A 12907-nucleotide genomic window follows, 5' to 3' on the forward strand; every position below is an offset into this window, starting at 1 on the left:
ATGGTCCTAATGGGGGAATTCGCATTTCGGTGATCGCTGCTACCGCTGCTAATGCTCTAGCTTGATCTGTGAGTTCTGTGACCCGTCCGTTCGAGATGTGTGCTTACATAGTTAGTTGAATTCCGACCGGCTGGCCTATTCGTCGTACGCGTATATGTACAGTGAAGTAGCATCTCTTTGATACGAACGTTCCTTCGTTCCGCGTCTCCCTTCTTGCTTGTCGTGTGCATGAATGAATGATTCGCATGAATAATTATGTTTATGCGTCCTCCTTTGTCTCGTTCTTGTTTTCACTCAATAACTCTCCCGCTTTCAATGACCCCGTTGTAGTGTTGTTATATGCTGGCAACTTTTCTGTTGTCGTTTCTAACCACTCCGACGTCGGTTTACGATTACATATGTAGACATGTCAGATGATGTCTGCTTTCCAGAGGCAAACACGTCCGGTCAGTGCCGGCGCACGTTGTTGCTTGTCATCTTGAAGAAATATAGGGAAACAATGATTTCAAACAGATAGAATGTATAAACGTATACGACCATAAAAACATTCCGTTTGTTCATTGGTCGCTCGTGATGCCCTATGATGATCATCAGGATGCTGGGTAGGGAAGACTTCAGGGTACATGCTGATTAGGCAGCAAACGATGACATATGAGAGAAGCACTGAAACACAACTTGAAAACCGGCCGTTTCGTGCGACTGGATCTGTACTCAAACAGCGCAGTATTGGCCATGAACCGATTCTACCTAGAGAGGTCTATTTGATTAGAGGTAGCACAAAAGACGCGCGAAGCAATCGACGCTACTCGGATTTAACACCTCAGACCTTTTTATAGATTCCTGTGGTCATGCGTTTGTAAACACCAGCCTAAAGCAACCCTTAACGACAGTACTGGATTTAGACCTCGAAAGAGTTTGTCCCCGCTACAGACGAAACAAGTGTCGAGAAAAAGCCCCTCTATAGACGCCGATGTGCCTAAGGTTCTATGATTTATGCGTGGAAGACTTCAGCTCTTCGAAGCACTAGCATCGAATGCCGACGCATTTAATGGGTCAACCTATTGCTTGTCATATTTGCATCTTGTTTGCTCGCCAGTCAGTATCATCGTATCACTAGTACTCGGATAGATAGCATTTTAAACACTTCCTCGCACGCACTCAACGAACGAATCAAGTAAAAAGCTTGCCTGATCAATCCGATGAAATCGACCCGCCGAATAAGCATCGAACGATCCCCCGATAGGCCTTTCTCCTTGCAACATGTGTCCCCCGTGTGAATTTTACTTCTCGTTTCACTCCTACACGCTACGCTCCTTTAGACTAGTTCTAGCGAGCTTTAATATACCTTTCTCAGCAAAAAACAAAATGGTACCCAAAAGTATTAAATAAGACCTGTTGCCTGTGCAATGAATGGTGCCATCCCCGCCGCACAGTTCCTGTATGCGTCATATATATTATCTGTATAAAAGCTGAAACGAGAACCGTGTTCTTCTTCGCCATTATCAGCCTCAATATTGACGCCGTCACCGTCGTTTCCAGTTTCGAATAGTACGCAGTGAATCACAAACAAAATCGACGATCTATTGCGGCAGTAGCATCCAGCGTGACGACGAGAATGTCGACGTGCCATGCAAACACTTACTGTTGTTATTGACGTGGCATACTTCATACGCATTGATGTTCTATCTATATAACGCTGTTGCCTGCAATTTTCCTCGTAACGTCTCTATCCTCGGAACATACCGTGCCCGTCCGCCGTCGTTACGGGTTGACATGTTTTTGACGTTTTCGCTCGCTCCCTCGTTTGCTTGCCCTGTTTGTCTGTCGTTCTGTCCAGCCGATCGTTTGCACCGATGGCTGGCTGATGATAATAATGGCGGTATTACCGTCAGAGCTGCTAATGGTGTTGCTACCGCTACTACCAGCGTCACTGCTGTCGGTATTGTTTTTGTTGTCGGTACTGTTGTTGACGCAATCAACTAAACATTGTCGGCAACGAATCGTGCAGGCAACTGCAGACAGCTGGTGACGCCGCATATCGCACATCTATGAATATTGCTCAGTACGTGGCCGCCGCAGCCGGCGCCTTCTGATGCTCGGTGTTATAGAGGCGGTAGTAGCGACGACGCCAGCAGTAGCAACGTTCTAGAGCTTCATGGATAAACGTATATTCACGCCGAGAAAAGGATCGGTCGCGGCCGTAGCTGTTGCCGGCCGCAGCAGCGGAGAGCCTACCGATCGACGCCAGGAATCAGCGCGACAGAAAGACACGCCATCGCAAGTAAGGCGCTGGCAGTCGGGGATGATTCAGTTGACAATTTCCGTCGGGCGCCGAGTCGATTTGGTTGGGTTGTAGTCACGGCTATTATTGTTGTTGTTTTGTTGAGTTTTTCACTCTGGCGCGATGCCACGGCGGCCATAGCTGCCGCGCCTGTTGGTGTTCAATTTGATGGCTCTCTATCGTCATCACCTTTTAGACGCTGCTGCTGCTGCTGATGTACAGTGGAGGCTGTTGTTGTCGATGTCATTTCTTTCTTGCCTTCGATGCCAACGCTGCTGTTCGTGTTATTATTGTTTCTGTTCTGCCGCCACCATTCGCATTGGTCGGAAAAGGTAGCACGATGTGGCAGCGTGTTATCCCTACAGAACAACAATGATTCAAAGAACGTCAACAGCGGCAGCCGTACGAATAACAAGAGCTTCTGCCACCTGTTTGCGCTATATCTGCTTGATGATCTGTTTATCTACATCGGTTTTGGATCGGGTAGGACTGTCTGTGCATTTATGGCCTGTCGGCCAGGGAGCCTTACGCGATATTTAGTCGGTACGCTTCGTTGTCCAAAGTTCCCCCCCCCTGCTCCCCTCTTTAAATTTAGGACTCCTTTGGCAAGTACGGCAAGAGCCATATGGGAGCAAATATTAGTTCTAGCCAACATCCCTTCTATTAGCAACCGGGACAGCTACGGCAGTGTCAACAACAAGAGAAGCAGCCGTGACAACAATAAACAAATGAACAGTGGCCAAAACCGGCAAAAAATCACACCATGTATTTACTCAGCAGCCGCTAGGCAGCAGACAAACAAAATGCGCGCGAAAATGCAACGAAGACAGAAAATACAACCATACAGCCACCATCACAAACATCATCGTTATACGCATCACATAAGAACATGCTTTTGGATCTCTCCCCTTTGGCGCCTGTTCGCGTACCGCTTCAATGTAATAGCAGATAGCGTGTCGTAAAGTGGCAACAGTCACAGAGAAAAAATGTGCCAGGATAGGCACTACCTACCTCCGCTGCTGCAATTCGGTCTTTACGCGAGCGAACAAACATCTTTCTTGCCACCAAACCATACCTATATCCTATCCAATAACGTGGTACGTGCTGGAGTACCTCCAAAGCTGCTGCCGCGATGACAATATATTGGAAAAAGGTAACTTGACAAATAGTAAGGCTCGATGTGCCGCGACTGCGCTTCCAGAGAAGGCGTCATCAGCTACAGCTGCTTCTTTCACAACTACTCCTATTGACGAGAAGATGCCAAGGCCTGTACAACGTCTTTCAGCAGAAAAAAGTTCGCCGTCGAATGGATGAGACCAGTTCGTGCACGGTGACGTACGCTCGTCAGGGATCCCTAAATAGGTACTTTCGTAGTGTTTCGGCAGCTCGTAGCGGCGGCCGCATTAGCGGCAACATCGTGCATGTAGTTTTTTGCGTACATATACGCGTGTATCGTGCGAATTGTCGTAATGTGTGACCAAACCCGATACGACGGGAAGCGCCGATCTCTATAGGAGACAGCATTATTGATGCTGAATTAAGCTTTTATTTCGGCAAACGGCCATGCTGACTGGGTCGACAAGCGTCACCCAGCCTTGTTCGTGCCGCGAAATATCTTGCACGTCCAAAAATCGAATACATATGGAATACTAAGCGTAACCAGGTGCATTCATATCATCAGCACCAACGCTACGGACAGAAGAGTCTAGATGAAAATGGTGTCCAACTTCGACGTACATATGTTCTCGAGCTCTAATCAAGTAATCACAAAGCTATTTTTGGATGATCAAATCAAGCGTTCATTGTCGCGCCATTTGCGATTGCTATAGGGCCTACTATATTCGAAACGCTTGAAAACACCTTTCAGGACAAATGCTAAGAGCTCCGTCCGCTTAGGATTCATTATGAAACTATGCAATCTGCGACTGAGGATAATATGGCCCGCCCTTCACCGAGAACTCAATCGATATTGATATGCCTCTCTGTTATTGCTAATAGGCCTGATTATTAGGCATTGCACCTGGATGCTTTGCCCATATGGGCAAGCACAATTTTGTATAGGATAGTAGATAGATTAGTAGCAAATTTTTTACCAATGCCTGCGAATGAGCTGGCCAGTGCGAGGCGGGGGGATGCAAATGGCTATTACGATATCAACTCTATTCAGTTACGTCGCAAATGGTCACTGATTCATTGACGAAAAGCCATCGAAATTCTAGCAACGCACGGTTTCACTAACTTTACAAGCATATATATCTGCGTTACGATAGCGAGCAGCACGCGGACCGATTCTGTGTAAGCCAACGAGCAAACGGCATATTCACATCACGCGAACGATTAGAGCACAAAATTACCCGCGACTCCCATCAAACTAATAGGTACAATAGTTTCAATATGATGAGCAGCACTCCTGGGCCTGTCTGTCCGTCTGTTGGTCAGGGTTATGACATGGGGGTAGTCTGGGCGTAGTCTATTGTTTAGTACTGCTGCGTTCGACAACTCTCTCTCTCTGTCTCTCTCTGTTTCTAATGTCCCAATTCGTTTCGGCATTATGCTAAAGTTCGACATGTATGGCGCTTGGTGATACGCGGACGATTGATGGGCGCTATACAAAGTGAGGTTATGGGTCAAGTCCTGTCTCGGTATCACTTTGCGTGCCTAGTCCCTGGGTGACTTCAGTTCATAGAGTTGGCTATTGTTGAAAATTGCCACGATCAGGTGATCAAACGGTAGCGGTTACAATTTTTACTGGAACTGTCAAAGACGCGGTTGGCCGACAGCGAAGTTCTTCGTTTTCTGTGGCAGTAGCCAACACACATGCAGTCTAGTTCCTTGTGAAAGGACGTTTGTCGACTTGTTTGATATTGTTGTAGATGTCTGTATCCTACTTGTGAGTTTGCACGTGTGGTCTGTTGAATCTCTATTCTCCACTGAGTGAACTGCACCAGAGTTGTGTCTACCAAGAGTCCGCTTGAATTGAACGGCTCCAACAATTTGTTTTAGCTGTTGTATGGCTAGCTGGCCGTAGCTGTTCCGACAACCAGCTGCTTGTTACCCCTTTGAGCCTTAGTCAATCTGATACGCATTTTCTATTCCTTCCTAGAGGCAGCAAGCATACAAACTGTGAGTATGGCCTACCGCATACTACTTAGACACACAAGCCGCTCTCTATCTATCGCACATAGCCGCGCTATTCGCTGTCTCGCAATTGGCCCTCGCGCCCCCTATCCCCAGCATACTTCCTAGCTGGACGGGGCAGCAAAAGGGCAAAACTAAAAAAGCCAACTGCGAACGGCAACCGACCTGTTCGGTGCGGTGGCGCAGCGGCACTTTTGACGCAGACGCCAGCCAAAGTCGCCCGAGCGCGACACCGACAAGCTTAACTAATCTCGGTGCTCAACGTGCCCACTAGTACTGTTGCATTGGTGACCTTTGTTTTCAGCAATCGAGGCCGTAGGAACAACGGCGGCGGCGGCGGCCGCCCCAGCAGCAACCGCCATCTCGTGCTAATAATACCCGTACACTGCAGCGGCCTGGTTGCCAGTCCCAGTAGCGCTGGCGTCTCGCGCACAATCACGTCAAAATGTAACCAGCTAGGAGGTCGACAGGCAACCTCTTCAGCAGCACAGGCGGTGACGGTGGTGGCGGCGGCGGCGGCGGCGGCGGCGGCGGCGGCGGCGACAGCGGCGGTCTCTACGGCAGCTGCGTCTATGAGACTGTAGCAACATCTGTGAGCGTTGTGTGGGGCAGGCGACCAATAAGGGGATGTACGGCTGATTACAGGCTAACTGGTTAGCAGTAATAGTTAACATCGCCGTTGCCAACGGGACACGTTAGCACAAACGCAGTGTCGCTTGTCTCGTTCGGTCGTGGCAACTAGACAGACAGACCGGTAGACGGGCTGGTTTCTTGATTAAGGTTAGGCCAGCTGCCTAGCTATGCTGTAGCCCACTCGCACAGAACGCTGCTAGCAGCTTTTTGAGAGGTTAAAGAAGCGGCGGTGTTCTCGAGCGAATGGCCTTTTTGCCCTGCAGTAAATTATAGTCATTTTGCTAAAATTGCAGTGAGTGGCCGTGAAAAATCAGCGCCAAATTAGTTCCTAAGCTTAGATTCGATACAGAGTGAGAGAAGCGAGGGAGGGAGAACGAACCATTTGCGATAGAGTTACGGAGCGAACATGATTTCCTCGTAGAAATAAGGCCAGTTATCAGGTGCAATTCCCATTGAGAGTTGGGGATGTCATTGTCTTTAGTTACGGCGCCTTAGGCCTTGATTGGCCTTTACTCGTTATCGTGAAAAAAGCTACACGACACTAGGGGTTTATGGAATTAGCATTCTAGTTGTGAGGAAATTATCAATAAATTGAGGGATTGTGCATTTGGAATAGTGAACTGTAAGACTTACTGGCAGAAAATCGGCGTAACGGCCGCCAGAACTGAAAGTAAACGGATGAGGATGCTACTCTACAGCTCAAAGGCAAGTTCTATTGTACTGATGTTTCTGTTTATCAAGTTGTTGCCATGGCCTCTTTGCTTGTAGGTTTACCAGGAGTCACTGACAATGAATGTTTGCTTACATGTGTCTAGGATGATGCATAAGAATATACTATAGATAGTAAATAAGTTGGCAGGCACATAGATATTAACAACGAATCACTATATGACTGCAGCAGTAGCAACTACAGTCGAAACATCAGCAGCTGTAGATGGTAATAGCAAAGAGGTGGAGGGCGCATAAGCTCATAAAGACACCCGGTCAGAGGTAGACCATGGAATAGAACAAGATCTTACCTACGTTGAGTGAGAGCCGGCGCATGAATGCCGCAGCAATTAACCTATGATTCCGCTCTTGCCGCCGTCCGTGGCCACCCACAGCCTCGCTGTGGTCAATTGAGATGCCACACGACATGCGGTCATTTGTGCCGGTCTTGGCATCAATTGTGTTCCACAGCAGCAGCAGCAACCCAACCCAACCTCTATATCGTATCCATGCCTAACAAATTCCCTGACTGTTGCCAAAGTTATCCACATATACTTTTACCCTGAGTAAGCAAGCATGTCCGATATAGCCTGCACGTCCTCAATGGACGATGCACAGACAATATCCAGTCCTTTCCTCTACTTCAAATAATAGCGTCCATCGTTTCGTTGACCCATCGGCGTAGTGGGCCAGTGCACGAGGAGGACGGAGCGCCGACGTGAACAGCAACACGCCGCCGCCGTCATCATCATCATCGTCGTCGTCATCAGTACCGTTATCATCATCATCACCACCGTCGTCGTCGTGCTCAACAACAATAACAGCAGCAGCAGCAGCAGCAGCAGCAGCGGCAGCAGCAGGGAACAGTCCAGCGGTGGCAACCACAGCTGTCCACCGTCGGCATGCCTGTTCGCCGGCGGCCAGCCAAACGGCCATGGTTGTAGAGTATCGTCCCTGGTGTTCAGTGCTCGCCGCCTATACTCTCGCTACGACAACAACAACGACGAACGAGATTACACCAGTACGACTCCTGTCGCTGCTGTTAACGCTAATCAGGCTTGTGCCAACCTGTCTCATGTTCATACGTACGCATTATGCGTGATAACTGCGTTGGATGCTTTGCTACTGTAACTATCTATCTCACGGTAGATCGGTCTCTCCCTAAAGGTTTGCTACGTCTACTGCCTACCTGTTGGCCTCTTTATTTCGACTCGGTCCGTTCACCCGAACGAGTAAACGCCCGATCGGCCGACGAAAGGACGGCGAAGTAGCCGGACCGACAGGCCAACAAAAAAAATTGCACAGATGCAATACTGAAGTCGAAGAGATAGAAAAGACAAAGCAAGAGAGGAAAGATACCTCCGTCATTGTATTTCTATATATATATTTGTGCACTTGGCTTATGGGAGTCACTGTAGTGATCCTATAATGCAGTAGTTATACCAGCAGTGAGCATGTAGCTGAGCCGTTCAGCTGTTGATGAGCGACTCGCGAAGCTGGTTCCTTCAGCGCTGGCGTCGATTAGCAAATAGGAGATCTACGCGAAGAGAATTGTGCCATTTTTAAGTTTGTATTCCTGCCAATAGGCAAAACAAATCGTCCACGATCTCATTCAACACTTCCAAGTACTTCTTCTCTGTCAAGTTCAGTTTCTACGTGTTGGGGAGTGAGCTCAGGGAAAAAGGAAACCTAAAGGGCTAGTACTGTAATTTTCAGTGCATTTCTTTTTTCCAGTGTACTACTACACTATGTTTTCCATTGTTTAGCTTCTTCTCAGGATTCGTCCCCCTCAGAGCGGAAAGCAGTTCTTTTACTGAGTTCGATCTGATACCAAAATTTTTTTTAAAAAAAATTTGAATTGTTTTCTACAGAAAACTAAAAGCAGTTCTGAGATGTTTGTATATACTGGTCGAGTTAATAATACTGGCATGTGACCCTAATGACACGCAATCAGAGAACTGATTTCATATCCCCTTTCGATGGGGGGTGGGGGGAATACCAAGACTAACGTCTGATAGTACGCGGAGCTTTAAATGTCTCTTATAAATTGTACAGTAATAATGGAAGCAGCTGATCTAGTAGAGATTTCAGTTGATTCCGGCGTTATTTCCGATCTCAGGAACCGCCGTTATCGACAACGACGGGGCATGAAACCATGCAGCACAATAAGCAGATGAACAACAGAAAGATACGCTTGACTTAGCTCAGTCCAGCTCGTTGACGCCAGTGATATCTCGGACCGCAGAGTTTGCCGTCCCGTGGCGCCGATGCTAACGATGCCGCCACCACAGTCACCGTAGACGCTAAACCGTACCAATACTCAACCTGAGATGATGCTGATTTTAAACCATCTTCACTAGAAGTAAACTACCTGGCGAGGTAACTCTCTTGCTAGAATGTTCCTTGTTATGATATGATTATTATTATTATTATTATTATCTATAACGCTGTCGTCCTTAGACGCTGTTTCTGGTATAACAAATCCATTAGCCATAACGACCTGCGCCTAAAGAGAGGTTACTTGTCATTTTGCCCATGGATACTCACTGCACAGCAGAAAAAATGACAGCGTCGTACAAAAACGTGGAATGAGATCAAGTAACTCAGATTGTCAATTGAGACGGGGTAAAGGTACGACTACATTGTATTCAAAGATCCAGTGGATGTGAATTTGTTTTGGTATCAGCATCATGTATTTGTTATGTCTAGATCAAACAGGTACATCATTACAGTATAGTAGTTCTAAGACTAATATAGAGAAAAGCAGTCAGAACGTGCGTTTTTGTATCGACATTTGGTCGTAGGGGCGACGTATAGCGTCTTGTGAGTGTAGTTGTGCCTTGGATGAATCGTCTTGGATGAAGTGTTTGTGCTCATTAGATTTGCAAACGAGTGAAAACAAATAACAGGTTAATTAAATTTGTGTTGATAAGGGTTAATTGGCGATAATTTTCGCTGTTGTGCTTCATGATAATTTCATCATTTTGAAAAGATATACTTCACTCCGACCGACCGCGGCTAATGCTGTACGTGCGTACACCTATACATTGCACGCTCATACCAGATACGTACGATAAATCAATCACGTGTCGACAACAGGCCAGCACGCAGGTATGTCCATTGAACAAGTACTATAATTTCATTAGGAACTGTCATTTTTTTGGCAGTACCCAAAATACCGAATAAATCTATTTATGACCACAAACACTGATTAGAATAATTTCCATCGTTTCTACGTAACGCGAAACATAGGCAACAGAAGCTACACCTGTGGCAAACAACGTTACCAAAATTGTGTAGACCTTACGGTGCTATTCGTCAATGCATCACCTATCGTCACTTGGTAACGCGCTAACGTTTAGCTATCGACATAGATATATAAACAAGCGTCGTTTGGCCTCCACCCATTTACCGGTCATTGACACTGGGCGATAGAAACAGACCTGAATTTCTCATCGATTAAAGGACAATGTGCTATATTTGGCTGTTTCGAAAAGCAAATAAATTTAACTGCAGGAGACGATGCGACCGAAAGGGAGAAGAAGTCATATAGCGGGAGTAAGTAAAGTAGTTGTCGGTCCTTCTTTATCTCCTTTCGTTGCTCTGCCTCGCCTTTGCATGTCAATGTTCCCCTATACTTTTACCGTGAAAAATGCCCCCGACCGAAGGAAAAAAAGACAGGGTGGCGCTATTGAGTGAACGAACAAACGGCACAAAAAATGCCTCACGATAACAGGCGGCCCGCTAAAGCCATACGGCATCGAAGGGTGCAGAGGGCAGCATAGTGAGTTTGACGATGATGATTGTGCTGCTGCTTCTCCTGCTAATGTCCATAATATGTTCCAAATGGCAAAATACACAAGCATCGATACAGCGTTGGGAGACTTAAATGGCAGGGCGATCGCCGCGTCCCGTGCATAGCAGATGATGGCGTTTTGTTTTGTCGTCTGTTGCCCTGCTTGGTCAGCACGCATCCATCGAGCTAAATTGGCCCCTTATGAGCACAATTGCCACCCTTGCCATTAATCACCGTTCCCCCGCAGCTCAATGAAGACATCCCATTCCTCCACTCGAGCGCGTGCCGCTAAAGCTGGTGGCATTTAGTCGGGTGCATTATTTGGTTCATTCCTAGTTGCTGCTAGGTACGTGTTTGGTATTGGTAAATGAAGTCTCTGCCGTCGGCGGAGCTTTTGGTGGTGTTCTCGTGCTTCTGCGATCGGCAGGATCGGATGTTATGGAAAAATACCGAGGCGTCTCGGTGCGCCGATGATGACACTTCTCATTTGACTGAACGAGAAAAAGATAACGAGGGAGTTCAGATGCGGGGATGGATGGATGGATGGATGGATGGATGGATGGATGGACGGACGGATGCAACCAATAAGGCAGACGCGACGAATTGCGTGTTTTGGATGCTTCGAGGTAGCATTGAGTACATTTGAAACAACGATCTAAAACGCGAGGCGATCGATAAAAATGCATTTGGAAAGTGACAGGGACTGTTAGCTCTTTGACGAGAAGCAAAACTTTACGAGGGAACAAGAGGGAATCTGCATCGGCCTTATAGGGGGCAAAACCAGCATTACCTAACACAGCTTATAGCAACAACAGTAGTAATATCTTCCTCCTTATGCCACTCTTAGCCTGTGTCGCATTGCAACTCCTGTCCTTCGTTTAGTTCCTTGTAGGGGTAAATTTGCAGGTTGTGGATTCATGCGGTACGCGCCAATAGATGGTAAATGGCGGGAGTGATCGTGCTCGACGAGCCTCTTCCATGCATGACAGTGCAAAAAATACTAATAAAGGCGCAGTCAATAAAATGAAACGACATTTCTAGATTTTTCTAGTTGCCTACCTGTTATGTCCTATATCTGAATATATAGCGAATCCATGATCCAATCGTGGGCCTTTTTCCTTGTGAATCAATCTCTTGTAAATCAGTACGGCTTCATGCAGGCTTTGTTTAGCGTCGTCCTATTTATTTGCTTGCAAGACTCACATGTTATAAGGAAACCGTTGCAATTGCTTATTAGCTAGGCCAATATGAAGCCTCAAAGAAGCATATTAAGCTGACCTGGTCGGATTTTTGTTAGGTGTACTGAAAGAGATGCTGAAAAATAGTGTCCATGTTAAATGGGTGATTCAGGCCTAGCTAGGTGTATACCTTTGTCTACATAAAAACAGATGCGCGTAACGGACGCATACGTTGTAATAATATGAACCCAGAGATTGTTGCATAGCAACGATCGAACGCTAGTTAGCCGAAATGCTACTGAGTTAACAAATGAGACTGCGTTTTTGACCCATTTCCGGAACAAAGCGGGGCAAGCAATAGTAGTCGTTTATAAGGCTTACCCGTTAACAATTCTAAGAATGAATGGGAGTGACGCACTGGTCGCAAGAAGTTAAGGTGTTCCGCTGTCGAGGCTGAATCACCAATGTATTGTCTGTGTGTGGATCATTTTCGAGGAGTTATGAGTGTTTGTAATTTTGCGGTCAGGAGTTTAGACACTTATTTTTATGTCGCTAACTTCCTACAATTCTGAATCAAGTACGCTTGAATTTAAATCGTAAATTCTAGATTAAATTCAATTTGGAAGCTATTGATTCATAGGATGTATTCATAGGTCAGCCACGAGGCAGATTTTGTTCATTCTTAATTACAAGGAGAAAAAGTATGCGTTGCCCTTCAACTGCACTATAAAGGCCAACAAAGAACTACTAAAAGCTATCTGGCGTTTTCTAGTTATCTCGTATCCACCTGACGGTAGCTAACTAATGACTCGTCATCTGGGCATAGCATGGCACAGATACACTCAAACGAGTTAAAGCTCTATATATTTTTTCAAAATGATTAGGAACAAGGCTTTATCTACCTAAAGGGGTTTGGAGACAAGATTTGTTGGCCCGCAATAGATTGAGCAAATTTCTAGTAAATACCGACTGGCTAATTGAAGCGGGTAATTCGTATGTCAGAGATGTGAAAAAGATGCTGATCAGACAGAAACAAAGTCAACACATTTACCGAAACACCGAAAATCCTGATTTTCCGTTTTATCCGTATCAGTAAAGTAACGTGTTCAAAAACAAAGTAAAACAAATACTTCAATCGAAATATATTCTTTCAAACGCACGTACGCATATATA

General features: G+C 46.3%; 1 protein-coding gene across 12 annotated transcripts in view; it reads left to right on the top strand.

Annotated features, from left to right (window-relative positions):
• The window catches only part of FoxP (forkhead box transcription factor P), a 317599-nt gene that overhangs the window by 284015 nt on the left and 20677 nt on the right, over positions 1 to 12907 (top strand). The window contains exon 1 of one of the 12 annotated variants that reach the window (XM_086986481.1): positions 6019 to 6757. The exons of the other annotated variants lie outside the window; for them this stretch is intronic. Within the exon in view, the coding sequence (XP_086842607.1) occupies positions 6731 to 6757 (27 nt within the window). The 5' untranslated portion in view covers positions 6019 to 6730. Of the gene's footprint in view, positions 1 to 6018; positions 6758 to 12907 lie in introns of those variants that run through there. 12 annotated transcript variants of the gene reach the window in all.

The sequence above is a fragment of the Varroa destructor genome, unplaced genomic scaffold (assembly GCF_002443255.2).
Source record: "Varroa destructor unplaced genomic scaffold, Vdes_3.0 BEIS01000004.1, whole genome shotgun sequence".
Classification (NCBI taxonomy): Eukaryota; Metazoa; Arthropoda; class Arachnida; order Mesostigmata; family Varroidae; genus Varroa; species Varroa destructor.